A 13,818-nucleotide genomic window follows, 5' to 3' on the forward strand; every position below is an offset into this window, starting at 1 on the left:
AATTCAGAATGGTTCTAAAGAAATGTTTGTACCAGCAATTTATGGTAGTGGTTCTATGAAATCATATTTATGTTATGATGTTGCTCAAAGGTTAAATTGTAAGTGTATTGGTGAATCAAAAATTAAGCAATTTCTTTTTGGTGGCATTGAGACTTCAGAAAATGTGTATAAAAACTATGTTATTGAAGTAAGCAATATATATAGTAAATATAAGTGTAAATTAGAGGTATTTGGTCAAAACAAAATTTGTTCTGAAATTAAACAACTCCCATCTGGTTCATGGTTATGTTAAGTCACATGGTATCAAATTAAGTGATTTAGAAAATGGTACATGTAAGGTAGATAAAGAGATAAAATTACTAATTGGTGCGGATTTTGCTGGTAAGTTGCTAACTGGAAAAATTGTTCCCCTTACGTGTGGCGTCAGCGTGTGTGCATACGCAGTTAGGCTGGACTGTTATGGGTAAATTTACTGGCACTGAGCCAACTACGATAAATACTGCATCCCTCCTAATTTCTTCTTTGTTAGTGAAGGGTCAATGTATTAGTGATATTTGGAAGTTAGATGTCTTGGGTATTAGTGAACCTTCCGTAAGTAAAACCAAAACTCAGTTACAGGAGGATATGCAAAAATATTTTGAAAAGACTCTTACGGTAAATTCAGAAGGAAGGTACGATGTAGCATTACCTTGGGTGTCGGATAGCTCGCTTTTACCCGAAAACAAAGTGATAGCAGAAAAATGTCTTGTAAGTACTAAAAGAAAATTAATGACTATGGGAAATTTTGACGCTTACGGAGACGTTTTCCAGAACTGGTTAGCACTCAGGATAATTGAAAAAGTACCAGATAAGAATAAATATAAGGGTGTACATTATTTACCTCATAGAGTGGTTGTTAAAGAAAATAGTAGCACGAGTATAAGACCAGTGTTTAACGAAAGTTTTCATTCGCCTGGTTACACATCATTGAACGATTGTTTAATCTACTGGACCAAATTTAATTGAAATTATACCTTCGATTCTTAATTGGTTTCGCAAGAATTACGTCGGTGTGACTTCAGATATAGAAAAAGCATTCTTGCAAATATCTATAAGGGAGAAAGATTGAGACTTTTTGAGATTTATGTGGTTCAGTAGGGATAATCAAGAACAAGTAGAACTGTATCGGCATAGAAGGGTAGTTTTTGGTATTACGTGTAGCCCGTATTTATTGCCCGCTAAAATACAATATCATTTGAGTGTAGTTCTCAAAAGCTTAAGTCATACAGTGGAGATGTTGAAAACATCCTTTTACGTAGTTAACTGTGTGGCTAGTATGAATTCAGAAATAGAAATGAGAAAGTTTGTAAATGAATCACAAATAATTATGGCTTCGGGTCATTTTAATTTAAAATTAAGAAGTGTTGTGCCAGAGGAAGATTCCTCCACGGAAAGAGATGTCTGTTTTGGGCCTTGTATGGCATACAGTTACAGATACCTTATCTTGCAAAATAAGTCAAGATATAAAATTGGATGTCCCAGTTACTAAAAGACTAGTTTTAGCAGTAGCTCATCAGGTGTTTGATGTTATAGGGCATACGGCTCCTGTAATGTTGATTCCAAAACTAATTTTACAGGAAACTTGGAATTTAAGGCTTAAATGGGACGATGTTCTTTCCGATGAATTAACCAAAAAGTTTAGGTTTTGGCATAAAAAGTTGTACTTGCTATCCAGTATACAAATACCTAGATGGATAGGTCTCAGATCTATTAATGAAGCTGTGAATATACATCTCTTCTGTGACAGTAGTAAAAGTGCGTATGGTGCATGTGTCTTTTTAAGAGTACAGAGTGGCAAAAAGGTGAAGGTTAGTTTGGTACACGCAAGATCGAGAGTAGCGCCTTTAAAACCTATTATGATTCCTTGATTAGAACTTCTTGCTTGTAATATTGGTTGTAGGTTATTGTCTTCAGTTATTAATGATATTGGCCTACATGAAGTTCGTATTCATTGTTGGACTGACTCCTCGACGGCTTTAAGTTGGATATGGCTAAATCAACGTTGGGAAGCATTCGTTTTTAATCGTGTACAGAAAATCAGGTCTTTGACCTCCCCCCACTGTTTGGTGACATGTCCCTGGTAGTCTGAATCCTGCTGACCTACTTTCTAGAGGTTGTTATGCAGATTAATTAATAGAACGAAAATGGTGGGAGGGACCTGATTGGTTATGGGAAGATGAGGCAAATTGGCCTAAATCTAATGATGAACCAGATGAGGATTTAGTTAATTCAGAAATACGTACGACAGTTATTGTTACGTTGGTAAAGAATGATAATTGTATTGGAAGATACTATAAGTATTTCTCATCATTTAAGAAAATTGTAAGAATGTTATCATGGATATTCAGATTTTATAATAATGTACGCAAGAATAATAATAACAACCATTCTAAGGATTTGACTGTATCTGAAATAGAAAGGGGAGAAATAGCTTTAATGTTATTAATACAAAAAGAGTCGTTTAATGGTGAAACAGATGACAAGCTGACTCAGACCATTTGTTGATAGTCAGGGTCTAATAAGAGATAAGTCTAATGTTGCTTATCGTGACGATTCTAACAGCTTTAAGTTCCCCATCATATTACCTTCTGAACATCCAGTAGTCAAATTATTGATATTAAGTGCACACAAAGATTTGTTACATGCAGGTACTACATTATTGATGTCGCATTTAAGAAAAAGATACTGGATCTTAAAATCGCGTAAAACTATAAGGAACTGTATAAGAAAATGCGTAACATGTCAGAGATTTAAGGCTAAAAGAGGTGAGATAGTTCCAGGCGTTTTACCGAATGATAGGGTTCGTGATTCAGCCACTTTTGAAATCGTAGGATGTGATCTTGCAGGACCCTTACATTTAAAGGATGGACAAAAATCATATATTGTGCTCTTCAGGTGTGCGGTTTATCGTGCTATCCATATGGAACTGATTACCTTATTAACAACTGAATCGTTTTTCAAGCTTTAAGGCGTTTTATCGCACGTCGGGGATGCCCTGCCACCATATATTCCGATAATGGGACAAATTTTGTGGGTGCAGAGAGAGTTCTGCAAACCATTGACTGGGACTGCCTCTGCTCTAAGGCTGCTGAAAAGAGAATACAATGGAAATTTAATCCTCCATCCGCTGCTTGGTAGGGTAGATGGTGGGAGCGTTTAATACAAATTGTAAAACAAGTATTGAGAAAAATTTTAGGTCGTGCTTCTCTTGGTTATGAAGAGTTACACACCATCTTGTGTGATTGTGAAAGAATTGTCAACTCAAGACCACTCACGTACGTATCTGACGATATTGAAGATCCCTTGCCTTTAACTCCAGAAAAAGTTCTGCATGAAAATCCACAGTCGGGTGTACCTGATATTTACAATGTGGACAAAGAAAATTTGAATAGAAGAGCGAAGTATCTCCAGAGAATGAGAGAATTGTTAAGAGTGAGATTTTGCTCTGAGTATCTAGGGCAGTTAAGACAGCAGTCTACCAGAAATTACAAAAATAAACCTCTCTCTGTAGGAGAAATTGTCTTGCTGGAGGATCAAAATAAAAATCGTGCATATTGGAATTTAGCACGCGTTATTCGGGTGATCCCTGGTAGAGATGGCAACATAAGAGTTGCTCTTGTAAAAAGTAATAATTCAGAGTTCTTGAGACCAATAGAGAGATTGTTTAGATTGGAACTGGATAATATAATAGATAATACTCAAAATGATCAAGTTCCTTTCACCACCAGTAGTGGTAGAGTTGTAAAATCACGAATAATGTAATTTATGTCTATGAGTTATTATGATTTATTTTGTTGTGTTATTATTTTTGTATTATTCCTCAGTATTAATTTTGTTTTCAAGTAATATGATTTAAGTATTAAGTAATTTTCTTTGTTATATAACCATCATTTATATCGATGTAAGTTTTATGTTTTGAGTGTGTAGCCATCCAGTCAAAAGGTGGGAGAATTGTGGCGACACACTGCCTTTCTGTGGCAACCCTAAAGAACTCGTCCGTCACGAGGATCACGTGTCCAGATGCATCATTACGTCTACGTCTGCTTTTCTGTTTGATAGTTAGTTGCATTTAAGATTTTGTATAATAAGAAATGGCATGAAAAATAAATGTTGGTGTTTTTAAAAAGTGTCGGCTCAGATTTTCGAACCTATGATTTACTTGTTAAGCAACATAGACTTTGGTGGGGCTTTGAATAGGATCAGTCACTGCTAAAGGATTCTGAGGAATGATAATGAAATTTAAAGCAACAGGATCATTTACTGTTCATCATGGAAAAAAGAAAAAACTTGTTTCTACAAAGGTACTAGAAGTGATTCCAGTGGAGTTAAAGGAGGTCAGAGTTTCAAATTTAATGTTTGCACTAATATTACCTTGTAGCACAGGTACTGGGTTGCCCATATTAAATCCTCCAACATTATCCATTCAAACATCTACTTGTGGAGCAGTTGCACATATGATTTTGACTCATGATTCCAGTTCTCACTACAGTTTTTTTTATCACTAAGCAATTGATTTAGAATGTCCTTGGTACATAGTGCATTTTTATTTAAACAGTTCAGCCAACATTCAAACCAACTAAATTTAGGATTTACAAAATCTTCACTTTATACTAGATGTTTCATTGCTTTCCTTAAAAGTAAGGGCATAATATGGATTTATAGCATTATTTATTCTTCAGCTATATTTCAAGGAGTTAATTCTGGTGACATGCTTGATTATCAGGCATTGATTTACAATACTATTAGAAAAGGAAATCGTTCCATCTGAGCATGTCAATCTCTTTCATGCAGTTATGAAAGATAGAGCTGATCCATGCACGGCATGGAGTGTTAACTGAGTTGGTATGGTTCTTAAAAGTCCTTAAGTTTTTTTTTTTTTTTTTTTTTTTTTTTTTTTTTTTTTTTGGGTTCTTGAAGTCCTTAGTTTCAGCCAAAATTTGCAAACAGTCCTTAATTTTCATCACCTGGCATTTCTATTCTTTTTCTGTGGCTGTCATACTTAATGTGAATTAACAAGTCAGATGAATATAAAGTTATTTCACACAGGTGTTAATGGAGCCATTGCAAATTGACATTGTACAAAGAACTATCAACCACCCTAGAACAAAAGTTTTTTGCAGATTGTTCATCCAACCTTTCAAAATAAATATTACCAATTAGAATACTGCCTGTCTATTGAAAAATTCTTGGATTTCAAATTTACAGCTATGTTTTGACCTACTGTGATAAAAATGGTACTTAAAAAAGTCGAATTTCACACTTCCACCCATTATTATTGCTGAATTCAGAAATTCTTTAAGGATATGAGCAAAAGACATAGATGTTCTAAAAGAATCTGCCATTATTAGAACAGTCTAAAGCTGGAAAGGACCCTATGTTTCTGGGAAGAGTTGAGTTGCTAGGAATAGGAGGACTGTAATAGGGATTTTCAACCCTTTTGTCACGTAGACTCCTTTGAAAAGAATAGTTTTTTTCATCGGCTGTTTTACATTTTTTCTCTGTAGCATACAGCATACATCATAATTATAATTGAAATAACTGCATATAAATAACTTAAAGATTACAATTAGACTAAGAATATGAACAAACATATTTAAAAAGAAAAGTTTATTAGATTTTTGTTTTAATATTTTTGTATTTCTTATACAAATGATATATAATATATGTTTTTAGAAACAAAATCACAGATTCTAATTGCCCAAAACATTAGATTTGATTAATATGATGGATGCATTTAATCTATTAATGCAATTTTTTCCCCCATAGTAAATTATCATATCAATTTCATTTAAGCCTGCTTTAACTGTGTATGCAAGGGAAAATTCAGTAATGTTTGTTGGTTTGGTAACAACTTTTATTTAGACAGATTTCTTTTATATGACTTTTAAATTCCAAAACTTAGCATATCATGTGTTTTTGCAATCACATAATACACTAAGTTTTGGAAGATCTTGATTTCTTGATTATGCTGATCCATTGCTTGTGAGTATTTGGCTATTGACTACATGATCATCATTGACTACCTATAAAATTAACACCCAAAGAATCAGTATAGAGCCTGGTGGGAATACCTGATCTCAAACATTCCTTTGAAGAAGAAGTGATCGATTAAATAAAATATTTTTTAAAAATATCGACAATGGTGATTGGTTATTGAGGCAGTTTAGATGCCCGACCAGTCTGAGCTTGAATCCCAAGAAAGGCATGACTAATTGTTAGAATCTGTGAGGCTGGGGGGCAAAACGGTGAGCCGAAAGTCCTCTCGAGAAGTTGGTGGTGGGAAAGCCTTGGACATTCCTCAGAATTGGGGCGGAACTGCACAGGGTGGCGAAATAATATCTGTATGACAAGACAAAAAAAAAGGGGGGGGTGAAATTTCAGTGTGACTTTCACTTCTATCTGTACCTGTACCTGTTGAGGCAATTTTTCTGTTGGAGTGCAGTTTCAACCAAAATTAATATAACCTCAACCAAGATTAATATAACCTTAAATTAATTAATATTTGTACACTTCCATGAACTTTACATGCTTTTCTTGAAAACTGCTCTAGTTTTTAAATCTTGCATGCAAAGTTACTCTTTTTACGAATTTTGCATTTTTTTGCAAAATGACTAAAAACTGTGGCAGTTTGGAGTCTTGTTGCCAGATTTGAATTTACAGTGCAAAGATTCAGGTTACTGTTTAAGTTTTCACCAAAAACAACCTTTTTACCTTTCGTAAATATGGATTCTTTGTTGCACATTGTGGAGTTTTGCAATTTATCCGCATTTTAGAGATATTAAGATCAATTTTCTTACAAAACTTTTAATTCATTAAATGTCAATTTCATGTTTTTTTAACAAATAGCATTATTACACTATTGTTAATATAACAATGGTATATTTAAATTGTGAAAAAAATGCAGACAAAGCCACCTTGCAGTCAGCCAGACCAAGCAAAGTTTTTGGTCCTGTCAAACATTTTATAGACTTAAAGTTGTAATAAACTTCCAACTATATAAAACAAACTTTGTGCATATCACTGAAAGTTCTTTGTATTTTTTCAACTTTTTTTCTCAGAATTTTTTAAGCTTTTAATTAAATTATTTCTATAACTCATCTTTAGGGTATTAGGATGACGAAAAACACCTTTAAAGTACTGTTCTTTCATCTTCAACCCCTCTTTTCTCTGTATTCTAAACAGAAGTCTGTGTAAAGCAAGCGTACACTCAGTTCTTGGAAAACCAAGACACCTTAGGAGATCCTAATGTGTTCATGTACTGAGCCAAAGTATTGTTGATCCATTAAGAGAGGGAACTTGAAATAGTTCTTTGTTTGAGCTGTCAGCGTGCACTGTAGTTAAGGCTAATGCTTATTCATAATAGTAAATATGTATTTTAGATGGAAATGTGTAATAGGAGGATGCGTGTACACCACAAACTTTATGCTAAGTAATTTTTTGTGTCAAATTATTAACATATGGTAAAACTGAAAAACAACAACAACAAATAATAATAATAATAATAATTGCACATAATAATTGTAATTAAGTTTAATGTTGTTTTTTAAAATTAAAGTTGCTGTTAACATCTTTTGGTAGATATTACAATGTTAATCACTCTTTCTATATGATTCAGCAATCAATGTTTGCACTATTTTGTGAGATGATCCATTTTTTCTTATAAGAACAGAACAGCCAGATATAGCTTAAACAAATTTGTGTTGCAGTGAAGTTCATTATAGGGGTCTTTGACTGTATTTATTAAAGTATTTTTCTGAGAGTACAGAAAAATTTCTGCAGCAATGAGCTTTTAGAATAATATTATTCAATCAAAAGCAGTATGAAATGTATTTTGTTTTCACATCTCTTACCCATATTTTGTGTATTCTACTTTATGCAACTCATGCAGTATAATCTTATAGTTTGCCCTTCTATGGCCATGTAATGTCTTGATTTCAGTGTGTTGCTTTAGATCAGCGGTTCTCAACCTTTTGACTAATGCATACCATCTAAACAAAAACTGAAAACCTTCAGTACCACCACTACAAAGTACTACTACCACCACCACTCTTGAGTAAAGCTCAGATTGCATAAATTTATGAGTGTTGGAGAAAAACCTCAATCAGGATATTGGGGTTTTAATTTTTGAATTTAATAGTTAAAAATAATTTGCTTCTTTGCATACCACCTATTTTTCTCTTGCGTACCACCAGTTAAGAACCCCTGCTTTAGATGGTTGCAGGATCCGGACAATACTAGATTAGTCTATACAAAGCCACCTGGGTGTCCAGACTTGCTGTCACCTGTCATGTTTTAAACTATCTTTACCTTTTATTTGGACAATTTTTGATTATCTTGATTTTGAAATTTAAACAAAACAATATATATAATTTAATATATATTGTTTTGTTTAATGTAATTTCTATAAATAATACATTTCTATAAAATATAATTTCTGAACTACTTTTTAGCTGTAATTAAAATTTAATTTTATTTATCTAATTTTTTATGATAACTATTTTGTTTATGTAATTCTTTCAAAGTATTCAGGTTTGGGTTATTTTCTCTGTAAAATTCTCTCTCTTTAAAAAAAAAAAAAATTCAGATTTTTACTCTCATGTAATTGTTAGGTATTTTAATGGTTAAAAGTTTAGGAAAAGGCCTGTGACAAAATGAAAAGTGTATTATTGGTATTAATGCAAAATAGATTGTTTCACAGTAAGATTGTGATGGGTTTCTCATATTTATTTGAGAATTTTCAGAGAAAGCAATGAAAACTGAGTTATTTGAATTTTCCACAGTAGTTACTTTATTATTTTATGAGCTGCATTATTTAAATAGCACAAGAGCTCTGCTAATAGACTGTGAAAAAGTGGCCTTCCTACTCAGACTTCTTTTCAAGTCCGATAGACTAAAAGTGATTGTGGTTAGGCCTGCCAATTGTTTGGCCACAGTTTGCCAAGAGCTTTAAGTAGGGTTGCTGCTTTAGCACAATTTGCTGACAAGAAGGCTCATGGCACTGTTTAAATAATGAGGGCCATAGTAATGAAATATTTTTTCTACTTTTGAGACCAGATGTCTTTTTCTTGATACAGAATTTAAAAGATTTATCTTTCATATTTGAACATTTATTAAACAGAAGTAAGCTTAACAACTTCTGCTGTGTGTTCTAGATATGTGCAGTTTTTTAGAATAAAAACATTTTTGATTAAATCTGAAAATTTAAAAATGAAGAGAAAAATTATTGAGGAAAAAACTGATTATATAAAACAAAAAGAGATATTTTCTTCAAATGGATACTGGAAAAAAAAAATATTTCTTCACTGATAAAAGTACAAACACATATTAGAATATGATGAAGGTATTAACCCATTAGCCGCTGGTGTTGCGTTGATGCAACAGTCAAAATAAATGCGTATATAAATATAACTACCTAAGATATTTTATACCAGCAGATGATTTTGTGTAGGGAATATTATGAAGATTGTATCAGTAAAAAAATATTTGCCTTCAACAATCATTTTGTTTATAATAATTAATCTCATACTTTAAGCAAAATTTTCGACCGGGTATTTTTGCTGAAAATATTTAACGAAAGAATCGCCATCTTTATGAGTGATCTATTTTTAGTCAAGGTCACCATTTATCAGAACATTACATCAGTCAGATGTTTATATTTGTGTTGGGAAGGAAGGGAAAACAGGTGTTGCGCTGACACAACGTCAGCAGGAAACGGGTAGTCAATCTCCTTTTTCACTCATTCCTTTCTATGTTCTGGTTGTTTAAAAATGCCTAGAATGAGGTATCTTATATCAGAAGAAGCCCTTCAAAGATTTTTTTGATGAAGAAACAGATGATGATAATGTTAATAATGCCCAGAATGAAACTGACATGGTACAAGACAAAAATACAAGGTAAAACTAGTGCACAGATTTTCGATTTTCATTTTGGTTTAGACATTTAATCACTTCTCGTTGAACAGACAAATATATACGCTCAGGAAAAAAAAAAAAGAAGAAGAAGAAAAGAAAAAAGAATAAAAAAAAAAGCGCCCAGAATTTATTGCATCTGAAGATTTATTGGAATATTATTCCTTACAGGATATCATTCTTTACCTCAAGAAAAAATGTATTGGTCTTTTGATAAGGACATTTCTGTTCCTGTTGTACAAGAATCGATATCACGTTTGCAGTACAGGAATATGAAGCAGAATTTGCATTTGATAATAGTCAAATTGACAATACTGATAAATTATATGAGGTGAGACCGTATCTAAACTTACTAAATATCACCACTTTTTACTGCTGGAAATATAAAGTCTCCTTTAGATTTCAGACGCGAGAATGCATTATTCCTTTTGCAAACTCCTATTGAGAGTGTAGAATCAGCCAGAAATAGATCAGCAACAGAAAGACCTAGTAAATTCAGCATTCAAAAATCATTGCATGAAGATGGTAGACATTTTATCATAAAGTCCGTTGATAACAAAAGACTTTGTTGTAAAGAGTACCATAGCCAGACTGTTTATAGATGCAAAGTATGTAATGTAGCTTTACATCATGATTGTAATCAAGCTTTTCATGCTTGAATCTTTCAATTGAAATAATCTGTATTTGTAAAAGAAATACAATGTATATTTTAATATTAAATTAATTACAAGTAAAGCGATTTGTAAATTTATAAAACGTTATACAGCTAAAAAGTAATCCTGCGCTCCACTCAAAAGTAACATCACACGAGTACAATCCTACCCACTAAACATCCATAGTCTTATTTCGCTGATGTTGCGCGAACGCAGCACTCGTGTTTTCCACAGGTAAGAGCATTTTTTTTTTTCAATGTAAATTTATGTTATAAATGCTTAATTTAATATTTGTTATTATTTTCATGAGAAAAGAAACATTCCTTGTAGTTTTGGCGGTTAATGGATTAACAAATAAGCAAATATTGAATATATTAATAAATTAGTAGATACTATTAGAAGATGATTCAGAAACTAGTAAGAGCATTAATTCATTTATTAGAATAAATAAACTTTGAAAAGTAAATAAAGGGAGGAAAATAAAGAAGAGAAAATATCCAGAAAATTTTCAGATTAAAGTGACATGAGTATTTTGTAGTATTATAAATGTTTTGCATCTTTTAATGTATAGTTGTTCTGATATCTTTTGAAATCTACATTTGATTATGATTATGATGTCATAATGATTATGATGTTGGTAATGTTGGTAGGAACTCATTCAACTTGAATGATTGTGCTATGAAAAAAAAAAAGAAAAAAAAAAAAAAAAACACCACTCTCAATAAGAAGGTTGGAAATGTGATATAAAATGAGGAAGAGAAACATTAGTGTTATAAAATATAGGGTTATTTGTAACTGAAATGCAAACATTATAGCATTTTTTTTTGGACTGCATTAGATCATCCACAAGTTTCTACAATATCAAAATTTATTCATGACAAACAACACCTTGAAGCTCCCGAAGAATGCTAGAGGGAGCCACAGAGATGCAAGTCCACATACTGGTAAATTCCATGCATTTTCTATTGGATTTGAATCTGGAAGGTATGCCAGGTTTTCTGGTGCATTATATATGTTTGTTTTTAACGGAAATGAAAATACAGTCAAAAGTTGTTAATTCGGACACCCATAATCCAGAATGATCTATAATCCGGACCTCAAAGCTACAAACCTTCTGCGCATGCGTCGCGTTGACGCATGCGCGTAAGACCTTTACGGATGCGAATATGCGCGTGCGCAAAATACGTTTACGAATGCGCATTTAATGTATAATGGACGGTATAAGCTAAGCTAAAATTATCTAATTCAGTTAATGTTGCAGATTGCGTTGTTCCTTAATCTTCTAATTGGATCCGGCTTATTATTTTTTGCAGACTGTTAGAGCAATTTTATAAAAGTAAGCTTGAACTTTCGATTATGTCAAATAGAATTTCTGATATATATTTACTCATATGTAAAAGCAAAAGTATGTTTCGAAGTCCATTAAACAAAAAGTGGAATTGCTGCAAAAAATGGATAAAGGCATATCCTTTGTTTATCTAAACTTTGTTTATCTTTAACGCATCTTTGGCGCGTAATGAATTGGAAGTTGATCTGTCAGCACTATCCTTATCTTCAGGGCAGATGTTTTTATTTTATTTGGCTTATAATTCCTTACTAAATGTAGTATTTCATCTCGATGTACTCTGTCTTTGATATGATTTAAATCAAATTCCTCGTCATGATAATTTGCTTCCGATAGCGAAGAAAGTGACAAAGGTTATTGAAAACAAAAAAATTTTGATTGACAAATTAGTCGGTATTCTCGACACAGCAATTATAGGACTTGAACAGCGAAACTTTGTAACTGAACAAGCAATTATGTCTGTTTATAGAATTAAAGAGAATGTATTATCACATAAAAAACGAAGCAACTTAAACAACTTACATTGAAAGAAATGTTTAATAAAGTAAACAAATAAATATTAAGCTTTTTTTGTAAATTTTGATACCCGTTAGATCATAATTGTTCTTTATTTCATAAATTACAGTTTCATATTTTTAATTTTATATTTCTGCATGCCATCTTACCAGATTTAAACTGATGATCTATAATCCGGAAAAACGAATAATCCGGAATCGCTGAAGTCCCGACAAGTCCGGATTAACGACTTTTGACTGTAATATAAAATTGGACTTTGAGTAATGAGAGTTTTGAAATATTTCAATACCGTATTTGTAACAAACAGATTATTGAAAGGTCTTCGCAGGCAGCATAAAATTGCTTTGGGGCCACAAACAGACTGTAGGTAGACAGTTTGAGAGCATTGCTGTAAGTTTTTTATGTTGAATTTCATGTCTGTTTTGGGAAATTCAGTATGCTAATTCCATATGTATTTTTAACTAATGCTTTATAAAGTATTAAATTATATGGTATTTAAAATATTTTAAAGACTATATTAATATACTTATTCTGCATATTTTAGAATACTTTTTTCTTAATTTTAGGATTTGAATTTTGTTTTCTTGCTATGATTTTCCTTTGTTACGTTTTCCTGCCGTGAAATTTTTTGAAAATATTTTTTACTATAAATAGTGATATCAAAATTCTAATTTTTTTCCCTAGCATAATACTCGTGGGGTTGTATCTATGGCAAGCAATGGACCAAATACAAATGGCTCTCAGTTTTTTATCACATATGCAAAACAGCCTCATTTAGATATGAAGTATACACTTTTTGGAAAGTGAGTTTTTTCTTTAAAAAGCGTTAATATGAAAAATAGCTCTTTCTGTTGTAAATCTTGTCTGTTTTTCATTAAATTAGCAAAAATATGTTGAATCTGTTTTAACCATGGCTCCACATATATATATATATATCTATATATATTGTTCACATTACTAGTATAAGTAAATTTATTTAAGATTAAAGTGGAGTAAAAATAACAACAAAATCATGGGCAACACGTGCCACTGAAAAACATTCATAGAATATAAACACAAGAATACAGTAATATTGCCAAAAAGTACAATGGAAATACAAATTTAACACTCCATACAGTTCTGTTGTCACTAGAAATAAAAAAAAAAAATATGATCAGTGATGTAACCAAGAAAAACTAAACTAATTATTCAATGAAAAGCAAAGCTTAAATTAAAATATTGAGAAAAAATTGTTAACTGATGCAAATCTGTTAACCCTCTGACTGCTCAATTTGTGGACCAAAATCGCTTCAAAAATTGTGTAATTTATTTATTTATTTATTTTTTTCCCCCTTCAAATTTCAAATCTATATATATT

The 13,818-nt window shown here is 32.0% G+C and overlaps 1 protein-coding gene across 5 annotated transcripts in view; it reads left to right on the plus strand.

Annotated features, from left to right (window-relative positions):
• LOC118191590 (uncharacterized) overlaps positions 1-13,818 on the plus strand; it is a 92,262-nt gene that overhangs the window by 67,801 nt on the left and 10,643 nt on the right. For 2 of the 5 annotated variants that reach the window (XM_085811242.1, XM_085811240.1), the window contains one exon: positions 13,146-13,264. The exons of the other annotated variants lie outside the window; for them this stretch is intronic. In XM_085811242.1, coding sequence (XP_085667368.1) covers positions 13,146-13,239 — 94 coding nt within the window. In that variant the 3' untranslated portion in view covers positions 13,240-13,264. The remainder of the gene's footprint in view (positions 1-13,145; positions 13,265-13,818) is intronic. 5 annotated transcript variants of the gene reach the window in all.

Source organism: Stegodyphus dumicola, chromosome 2 (genome assembly GCF_044657685.1).
Source record: "Stegodyphus dumicola isolate Sdum_Otavi_A_Nest chromosome 2, ASM4465768v1".
Classification (NCBI taxonomy): Eukaryota; Metazoa; Arthropoda; class Arachnida; order Araneae; family Eresidae; genus Stegodyphus; species Stegodyphus dumicola.